At 36.5% G+C, this 9888-nt stretch overlaps 2 protein-coding genes across 2 annotated transcripts; one reads left to right on the top strand and one right to left on the bottom strand.

The window, feature by feature from the left end:
• The first annotated feature begins 2563 nt into the window (after positions 1-2563).
• LOC139191172 (secreted RxLR effector protein 161-like) lies at positions 2564-3259 on the top strand. Its single transcript, XM_070811738.1, has one exon. The coding sequence runs from the start codon at positions 2564-2566 to the stop codon at positions 3257-3259; it is 696 nt and encodes a 231-aa protein (XP_070667839.1).
• A 3619-nt stretch (positions 3260-6878) lies between these two features.
• Positions 6879-8639, bottom strand: LOC103415088 (homeobox-leucine zipper protein ATHB-22-like). Its single transcript, XM_008353443.4, has 3 exons — positions 8222-8639; positions 7510-7871; positions 6879-7309 (listed from the first exon to the last, which is right to left on the bottom strand). The coding sequence occupies exons 1-3, from the start codon at positions 8316-8318 to the stop codon at positions 7070-7072; spliced, it is 699 nt and encodes a 232-aa protein (XP_008351665.2). The 5' UTR covers positions 8319-8639; the 3' UTR covers positions 6879-7069.
• Positions 8640-9888: the final 1249 nt, after the last annotated feature.

Raw genomic sequence — 9888 nt, 5'->3', positions numbered from 1 at the left:
GACATTCATGTAGAAGGGATGGTGATCAATGAATCATTTCAAGTGGCGTCTTTTATTGAGAAACTGCCACCTTCTTGGAAGGAGTTCAAAAATGATCTCAAGCACAAACGTAAGGAGATGACCCTTGAGGATTTCATTGTAAGGCTAAGAATTGAGGAAGATAATAGAAAGAATGAGAAGGGCCTGGTTTCGAGTATAATAGCCAAGGCGAATGTTGTTGAAGGAAGTTCATCAAAGCAAAGGCCGAAATTCCAAAAAACTAAGAAGAAGGAAAAGAACTTTGTCCCTTGTGTGAAAGGCAAAGACTTCAAAAAAATCAAGGGAAGCTGTTGGGTTTGTGGAAAGCAAGGCCATAGAGCTCAAGAATGTCACCATCGAAGGGATCAAGGTCTTACAAATCAAGGCAACAACAACCGCGCAAACCTGATTGAAAATAATGTGGATGCCCTAGCTGTAATGATTTTTGAAATCAACCTTGTATTTGACCACGCTGATTGGTGGATAGATACTAGTGCGACTAGCCATGTATGTGGTGACAGAAATATGTTTTCTTCATACCAGAAAGTTGAGGGAAACGAGCAACTGTTTATGGGAAATGCGTCTGCATCTGTTGTGGTTGGAATAGGGAAATGTGTTCTGAAATTTACTTCTAGAAAGGAATTAACCCTCCTTGATATGCTTCATGTCCCCGATATAAGGAAGAATCTTGTTTCTGGTCAAAGGATTCAAACTAGTTTTTTAGTCCAATAAGTTTGTATTAACTAAAGGGGGAAAGCTTGTAGGAAAGGGTTACCTTGTTGATGGATTATTCAAACTAAATGTACTTGCTAATGCTATGAATGAAATAAATAATGCTTCTGCTTATATTGTTGATTCGCCTAAGTTATGGCACTCTAGGCTAGGACATGTAAACTTTTGTTGTCTTTTTAGAATGCATAATTTAGGTTTGCTGCCCAAACTTGATTATTTAGAAAATGTTAAATGTGAGACATCGAAATTTGCAAGTCAAAGCTTTAAATTAGTGTGTGAAAAATCCAATGATTTATTTGATTTAATTCATAGTGACTTGTGTGATTTTAGATCATATCCAACTCGTGGTGGAAAGAACTATTATGTAACATTTATAGATGATTTCAGTAAGTATTGTTATGTTTATTTTCTTCATAGTAAAGATGAGACCTTGGATATGTTTAAGACATATAAGGCAGAAGTTGAGAATTAACTTAACAAGAAGATTAAAGTCTTAAGGTCCGATAGGGGAGGAGAATATAAGTCTCATGCCTTTGCTAAATTTTGTGCCACACATGGCATAATTCATCAAACAACAGCCCCCTATACACCACAACAAAACGGTGTTGCCGAACGGAAAAATAGTACTTTTAAAGACATGATCAATTCCATGTTGAATAGCTTTGGGCTTCCACATAATTTGTGGGGTGAAGCTTTACTTACTGCAAATAAAATTTTGAATTGAATTCCACCTAAAACGAGAAGGGAGTCACCATATGAATTATGGAAAGGAAGAACCCCTATGTTTAAATTGCTTAAAGTGTGGGGTTGCCTGACAAAAGTACAAGTCCCATTGCCAAAGAGAACCAAATTAGGGCCTAAAACTATAAATTGTGTTTTTATTGGTTTTGCATCTAATAGTTCAGTTAATAGATTCTTAGTTTTTCATTTTGAAGTAAATGATATACATGTCAATACTATTATAGAATCTATAAATGCAACATTTTTTGAGGATATATTTCCATAAAATGGGCAAGTCTAATCTCTTGAAAAAAATATTACATGATGATGTATCTGAGGTTAATGACAAACCTAGAGAACATGATGATGGTTCATCCTCGTCAAGAGTTCAAGAAGAAGAAGAACTTGAACCTAGAAGAAGTCAAAGGACAAAAATTCAAAAGGACTTTGGGCTTGATTTTGTGACCTTATTAACTGAAACTGAAGCTCAATCGTTCAAGGAGGCCATGTCCACTCCTGAAGCTCCATTTTGGAAGGATGCAGTTAACAGTGAGATAGATTCCATTATCCAAAATCATACATGGGAATTAGTCGATTTGCCCCCTGTCAATAAGCCAATTGGGTACAAATGGATCTTTAAGAAGAAATTAAAATCAAATGGTACAATTGACAAATATAAGGCTTGTTTGGTAGCTAAAGGATACCGTCAAAAACATGGTTTGGATTTCTTTGATACATATTTGTCTGTAACGGGAATTACGTCAATAAGATTGTTATTGCTATAGTTGCACTCCATAACATGGAAATACATCAAATGGATGTAAAGACTACATTCTTAAATGGAGATGTAGATGAGGAAATATATATGGAACAACCCGAGGGGTTTGTGGTTAAAGGTCAAGAACAAAAAGTGTGTAAACTTGTGAAATCGCTATATGGGCTTATACAAGCTCCAAAGCAATGACATGAAAATTTTGACCATATTATGATCACTCATGGGTTTAGGATAAATGAGTGTGATAAGTGTGTCTACACAAAAACTCAAAATAATACTTGCGTTATGTTGTGTTTATATGTGGATGATATGCTTATAATGGGAACTAACAAAGAGATAATAAATTGGACCAAGAAGATATTGAAATCAAGTTTCAATATGAAAGATCTTGGTCTAGCTGATGTGATTCTTTGTATAAAAATCAAACAAAACCAAGAAGGTTATATTCTGACACAATCCCATTATATAGAAGCTACATTTAGGAAGTATGGTCATTTGGAAAGTAAAGATGCAATTACTCCTTTTGACGCAAATAGCAAACTAAAGAAAAATAGTGGTGATGCTATATCTCAACGTGAGCGCTCACAAGTTATTGGAAGCCTTTTGTACATTATGAACTATACAAGGCCTGATGTAGCATATGCAGTGAGTAGACTAAGTAGATATACATGCAATCCTGGGCATGATCATTGGGAAGCTTTAATTCGAGTATTGAGATACTTAAAGTATACAATGAATTATGGATTGCATTATACGAGGTATCCTCATGTGCTTGAAGGATTTACTGATGCGAATTGGATATTCGATAGTACTGATATGAAATCCACAAGTGGTTATGTATTTACTTTGGGAGGAGTAGCAATACCTTGGAAATCTTCCAAACAAACGTGCATAGCCCGATCAATGATGGAATCAGAATTTATAGCTCTCGATAAGGCTAGAGAAGAAGCTGAGTGGCTAAGAGATTTTTTGGAAGATGTTCCCATATTGCCTGATGTAGGGCGCATCAGATAGAAACAAAATAAAATTATAGAAGAACAAAAAATTAGGATAAAAAGGATGGATAGGTAGGGTCCACTATCTCCTAGTGCGAGGAGAGGCCTGAAAACCCTAAGAACTTTGGTTCTAGTACCAACCTACAACGTAGACACTAGAAAGAACAAAGCATCAGACTGTTAAACAAGAGAAAGGCACATAAAAACTGGTTTACAACTCAAATATCAATATGATAATTCAAACAACTTCTCCCCTTTTTCTTTACAAATACATGAATTTATAGATGCTTAAACTCCCTCTTAATAATTACTGATACATGCATCATAGTTCATGCATCATTACTTAAGTTAATGAACTCATTAATATTTAACCCCACTTCATCTACCCCACTAACATATATTTATTACATTAAATAAAGATAGAATTATCACATAAAATTCATTACTTTAGAACCCTTGTATTCCATGTTTATCGGCTGAATTTCAAAAGCCAAATGTATTGAATCTTCCAATGATCTTGTTTCATGTCTTGCATCATGGCCTAAACCTGTAACGGCAATATGTATACACGGTGATAGTTTAGCTGCACAATATCGAGCTAAAAATAATGTATACAATGGGAAGTCTAGAAAAATTAGATGAAGGCATAATACAATAAAGCAATGGCTTAGTGTAATTTCTATTGACTATGTCAAGTCAAAAGATAATATTGCGGATTCGCTTACTATAGGTTTGTCTAGAGAGCAAGTTAAGCATACATCGAGGGGAATGGGTTTAAAGCTAATAGAGTAAAATGAAACTGTCAAACGGAAACCTAACCTAATTGATTGGAGATCCCATGGTCTAGGTTCAATAGGCAAACTGGTTTGGCTAGATTCAAAGAAGAAACACACTTACATACCCATTCCTATGATGGAAGAAGTGTGGTGACTGCTGATGGGTGTAGGATACATTACTTTAATGACATTGATACTTGTAAATCAAGTGGAATAGTAGCAGCTTATTCTTAATCAATATCACCTATATGAGAGTAAATGTAGGGTCGCATTTATGAGAATTACATGGCTACATTCTCTAAGACTCTCATGAATCAAGAATTACATGGCATATGTTTTGCTTATTGTCTTGGTTTATTGTGGAGATGAACAGTTCAAGACTTTATATTCACTGCCTCATCTTGTAAATCCGATAAGTATATACTAAGGTAGGTTCAAGTCCAAAAGACCTATCTCCTGATGTATGTCACATCTATTGTTTACTCTCATTTTCACCTTACCCTAGGAACTAATAGTCGGCTCAAAATGTGGGGTATTGTTAGAGTTTTTAAGCTCCTTTAGTTCCACATCAGGGAACTCAAGGGAACTTGAGGTCCTTATATTAAGTTAGTCACCTTTATTAGTGATTAGGTGTTCGACCATTTGGAAGAAGTTTGGGCCACTAATTGTGTGGATTAGGCTTGATGATTATACCATAATATTGTGTTTTTAATTGTGTGGATTAGGAATAAGGATTGAGGTTTGGGCCATTAATTGTGTGGATTAGGCTTGTGGATTAGGTTTGGGCCTAAGAATTAAAATTAATCAGATCATTAATTTTAAATTCGAATTAAGTTTTTAATTAAAATTAATTAAAAACATTTTGATTAATAGACACAACTCTTTGGAAAGAGTTGTGTAGCTTCAGATATATCCAAAAGGTATTTGAAGAGGTATGAAAGAGCCTATATAACTGGAGTCTCAATTCCATCATAGATTATCTTTTCTTCCTCCTTCATTTCCGTACAAACTTTCCAGAGAGTAAACACACAAAGCAAATTCGCTAGAATTCTATAATCCAGTGCGGGTTGTAGAATTAGGTAGTTGTATCCTGGTTGAGCAAATGTTGTAGAACCACAAGCACAAGAGTGGGACATAAAAACTGTTCGAAGGACATACCTTTTGGCCTAGCCTATACCTTTGATTCATTCAAGTTAGTATCATTTTAATTTCTGTATTTATTGTGCAATTTCATTCTGTATTGCAAGTATTTTTTAGTAATAAAGTATAAGTATTTCAAGTTCTGTATTTCTATTATTTTTGTTTCTAAATTGTTCTCCAACAAGAACATCGTCAATAAACCCAGAAATTCAAGAATGGATCAAAGGTCTCACCTAGGTTCGGGGTTGAGAGCTTAAAGCACTCGACTTCATTGGTGTCGAGGTCCTCACTGCTCCGATCTTACATGCAAGACCACCATTGTGATCCTTGCATTCCACAAACTTCGAAAATGTAGGAAATAGGGTTTAATTTGTGAAGATAGATGGGAGAGTGAGAGCTCTCTTCTCTCCGTGTTAGAGAGAGAGAGTGAGTTCGAGAAAGAGAGAGTTTAGAGAGAGGGAGAGAGAGTGTAGTGAACCATAAATAAATAGGGAGAGAAGGAGTGGGCCGGATGTGGGTTAAGTCCCACTTAAAATCATTTAAGTGAAATTACCCAATGGCCTTCCAAAGTTATGAAAATTATAAATAAATAGGAAGAGTCTTTGGTTTTTTTTGCTAAACGAGGTCATTTCATTAGCTTTCTTGGTGAAGTGGAGTGTTTTATGATCGGATGTTCCCAAGTGACCTTTAGAGTTCAACATATCGATGGCCGAACCACTTTCACCATTAAGACACTCATCTCCCTTGAGTATCTTTGTTCCTACAGCTTGACACCGGTTCGGTGCACTTATATTTTTACAAATATAGTTGAAGTGACTGAACCTAGTGCAAAAGATTGAATTTCGTAGTAGAAGGCATAACATTGTATTCAAGTTATAAAACCCGATGCCGAGAGTATTCCTTCCTTGGTCAAAGTCGCTCGTTTTAGAAGTTAATAGCGTGTTTCTTCACACCACCATGACATTCAACTATTCTCCCTACCAAGCTTGGTAATGAACTCTGAATGACGTAGGTAGCTCATTTAAGTTACTCAGCTTGCACGCCAAGTAAACTTTGTAATTTTTAAAGTCAACAGGACAATACAGATTCGTTAGTCTCAAGTGGGGGGCGGGGGGGGGGGGTGGGATAAGTAGGGTACTCCATAGGGGGACACAAGATTCGTTAGTCTCAAGTGGGGGGGGGGGGATAAGTAGGTTACTCCATAGGGGGACACAAGCATTATCCAAAAAGGAATATGCTATAAAAATATGGAAGTGGACAAAATGAATAAATGTCATGCTGATCATTACGTATTGAATTTCGTAGTAGAAGGCATAACATTGTATTCAAGTTATAAAACCCGATGCCGAGAGTATTCCTTCCTTGGTCAAAGTCGCTCGTTTTAGAAGTTAATAGCGTGTTTCTTCACACCACCATGACATTCAACTATTCTCCCTACCAAGCTTGGTAATGAACTCTGAATGACGTAGGTAGCTCATTTAAGTTACTCAGCTTGCACGCCAAGTAAACTTTGTAATTTTTAAAGTCAACAGGACAATACAGATTCGTTAGTCTCAAGTGGGGGGCGGGGGGGGGGGGGTGGGATAAGTAGGGTACTCCATAGGGGGACACAAGATTCGTTAGTCTCAAGTGGGGGGGGGGGGGATAAGTAGGTTACTCCATAGGGGGACACAAGCATTATCCAAAAAGGAATATGCTATAAAAATATGGAAGTGGACAAAATGAATAAATGTCATGCTGATCATTACGTCCTTTTGGGTAAATGAAATGTCAATTTCTCTAATTTAGTAGTGACCTAGAGACACAGGAGAAGATAAAACTACTAGTTCCTCTTACTAAGCTAATAATTAATGAAAGCAGAGCCCTGGTAAATTAAAGGTAACTTGAACAAGAGCAAGCACAAGAACAGCCTCTTAGGGATAAGAAGGCAGATTTCCCCAGAAAGGTGGTGATACTGGGTTATATTCCTCAATATTAATGTAGAGATAGTTGCATTCTGCAATCTGATGTTGGTTTTTCCCTCCTGCCTTGTTAGCGCTTCGAATAGCAACCGACGTGCTTTCTACCGTCTCTTCACCAGAGATTTCAATGTAGCGGGTGGAAACTTGCTTCCTAGCAACTTCATCTCTTAGGATTGTCTTCAGCTTCATGACCTACAACGCCATGTATATACAACTCACTAAGTTAATGCAATGGCCAAGGGTGTGGCCAGTAAATGTTGTACAAATTATTTGAAATTTTTAATCATTATAGATAAGTGGGTTTTTAGCTAAGTTTGTAAAGGGAAAACTAATGCATGTGATTAATCAAGGGTTAATAATTGATTATAAAGGCATTAAATTAGATGAATTACCTCTTCTTGAAGCTTTTGCTTCTCTTTGGAGACAACATCATACTCTTGTTTGAGAGCGTCATACAAGCGCTCAAGCTGCTTAGCCTTCCACCTAGCTCTTCGGTTTTGGAACCAAACTGCAATCTGCCTAGGCTGCAAGCCGAGCTCTCTTGAAAGCTTCATCTTCCTAACAGGATCCAGCTTAATCTCCTCCTCAAAGCTCCTCTCCAGTGACTCCAACTGATCGCTCGTCAGTCTCTTCTTTTTGTCTTGACTAGAGCACCCATAACCGCTCTGATGATTATTTCTGTCCATTAATCCAGGAACCAAGCCTCCTTTCGATGATGTCTCAGATATCATTGCTTGATGCTTCATCTCCATTCCTGAAAATAAATTAAAATTACCCAACAAATCAATTATTTGTAGTCTTATATATGAAGTTTGACAACTAAAACGAGTGCTAAAAATGCATTGGGTATGTAATTGTATATAATATAGATATATGTTTAAGTAAGACTGCATAGTTCTGTGTTTTGAGGTTGTATTTGACCTAAATGACTAATTAAAGTGTGACTTCTCCAAGAAATCAGGGTTGAATAATTGCTTTGCTTTAAGTGGAAACCATAGCAATAAAATTCAAGGAAAGGAAAACCCTAGCTAAGATAGAGAAGAAAGTACCGGTCGAAATGGTGAAAACATATTACTAAAGTCAGAATAATAAAAAATAAATTACCAGGAGAATAGTGGTCATAGCAGTTATAGTTGTAAAGGAAGCCAGAGGAAGGTTCTGGTCGAGAAACAAGGTGTCTCAAACTGGTTTTCCAATCCATATTGGATGTAATTGGTTATGCTTTCCTGCTGTCTTCTTGTTTTAAATGATCGACACGTTATATGGGTATGCAGGGTTTAAAGGTGATGAATGTATTGTGGACCACAAAAGATAGACAGAGTAAGCTAGGGCTAGGGAGAGATGATGATAATGATCGAAACTAAGCTTAGAGAGAGAGAGAGAGAGAGAGATGATCAGTTGAAACTTGAAAGGCTTCTGTTGTATTCTATCTTTTCCAGTGCAAGAGACTGATGAAGTAAGCAGTTGAGAGAGAAGTGTGACTGCTAATTCACCTTTGGGGTGCAACAAAAGCTTTATGTTTAATTTCCCTCTGAGTGAGAGAGAAAAAGAGGGAAAGGCCAATAAACAGTACTACGGGAGGGGTAGAAGTCGGGAGGCGTGAGAAAGGGAGGCATCTGTCAGTTCCATAGTTGCAGGATCAATGGGGACCATATCAGATTGAGACCTTTGAGTCCACTCATCCACTCTCTCCCATTTACATCATCTTCCAACCGACAGGCTTGTCATACATTGCATACATACATGTCTATGTTAGACACTAGGATTCCAATTAATTAGTTTTAGGATGGGTTAATTACACTAACACCCCCTCAGGTTCTTTGTGTTTTCACAAAATCTTTCACTTTTGAAACATAACACAAACACTCCTTTGAGGTTCTAATTTACTTTCACATAACCCCTTTAGGACAAATTTGCCCTCATTATTAATTATACTTTTTAAAAAAAGTCGTACCCAGTGCACAAGGCTCCCGCTTTACGCAGGGTCTGGGAGAGGTGAATGTCGGCTAGCCTTACCCCCATTTATGGAGAGGCTGCTCCCAAGTCTCGAACCCGAGACCTACCGCTCATGGGCGAAGGCACTTGCCATCACACCAAGTGCGACCTCTTATTATACTTTTTAAAATTTGAAAAATCCTATGAATAAATAGAAAAAAATCCAAATTAAAATCTTACATTAAACATAAAAAATAAAAAGAAAATTAAAGAAATATCGTTATCTTTCTTCCTCTACCATGGACTCGGATCTTCTCTGGAATTCGGCATAAACAAGTTCAAGGTTTCCAATGACAACTTGCATTTCGTGAGGAATATTCTTGTGAATTCAGTGGTTTTCATATTTTTTTTTATGGCAGAGAATGAGGTCAAGCTTGTGGAGAGGCTGATTGATCGAAAAACCGAGATGAAGGAGTAGTTTCTTGTGAGGACGGCTAGGGAGGAGATGAAGCATGTCCACTTCTAAAAACCCCTCGTCAAGAGTCAATTCAATCCACCAAAATGAATAGTAATTTATTGCAATGAATAGTAACTACCAAGTGCATCTCCACCCCTAAAACTAAATTGCCTAATCAATTTGTATTAAAATATTATTATTTTTAAATAATAAAAAATAATTTTATTTTTAATCTTGAATAGGATTTTTGACCAATATTGTTATGCCACATGTCATTATCCAAAAGCATAATCTTGGTATTTTTTAAAATAATTTTTAATAATTTTTTAACATTTTTTTATCAAGTTAGTTAATTTTTAATAATTTTTTAACATTTTTT

This window comes from Malus domestica, chromosome 14 (assembly GCF_042453785.1).
Source record: "Malus domestica chromosome 14, GDT2T_hap1".
In the NCBI taxonomy this organism is placed as follows: Eukaryota; Viridiplantae; Streptophyta; class Magnoliopsida; order Rosales; family Rosaceae; genus Malus; species Malus domestica.
This window is presented reverse-complemented; position numbering and strand designations above follow the sequence as displayed.

What these genes read in the sequence shown, in the direction of transcription:
- LOC139191172 (XM_070811738.1), top strand. Translation starts at nt 2,564, where the DNA reads ATGGGAACTAACAAAGAGATAATAAATTGGACCAAGAAGATATTGAAA.
- LOC103415088 (XM_008353443.4), bottom strand. Translation starts at nt 8,318, where the DNA reads ATGGATTGGAAAACCAGTTTGAGACACCTTGTTTCTCGACCAGAACCT. An exon ending in CTATGACCACTATTCTCCTG is followed by an intron (nt 7,872 to 8,221) that starts GTAATTTATTTT and finishes ATTTATTTTCAG; the next exon opens with GAATGGAGATGAAGCATCAA. An exon ending in AGCAAAAGCTTCAAGAAGAG is followed by an intron (nt 7,310 to 7,509) that starts GTAATTCATCTA and finishes ATGGCGTTGTAG; the next exon opens with GTCATGAAGCTGAAGACAAT.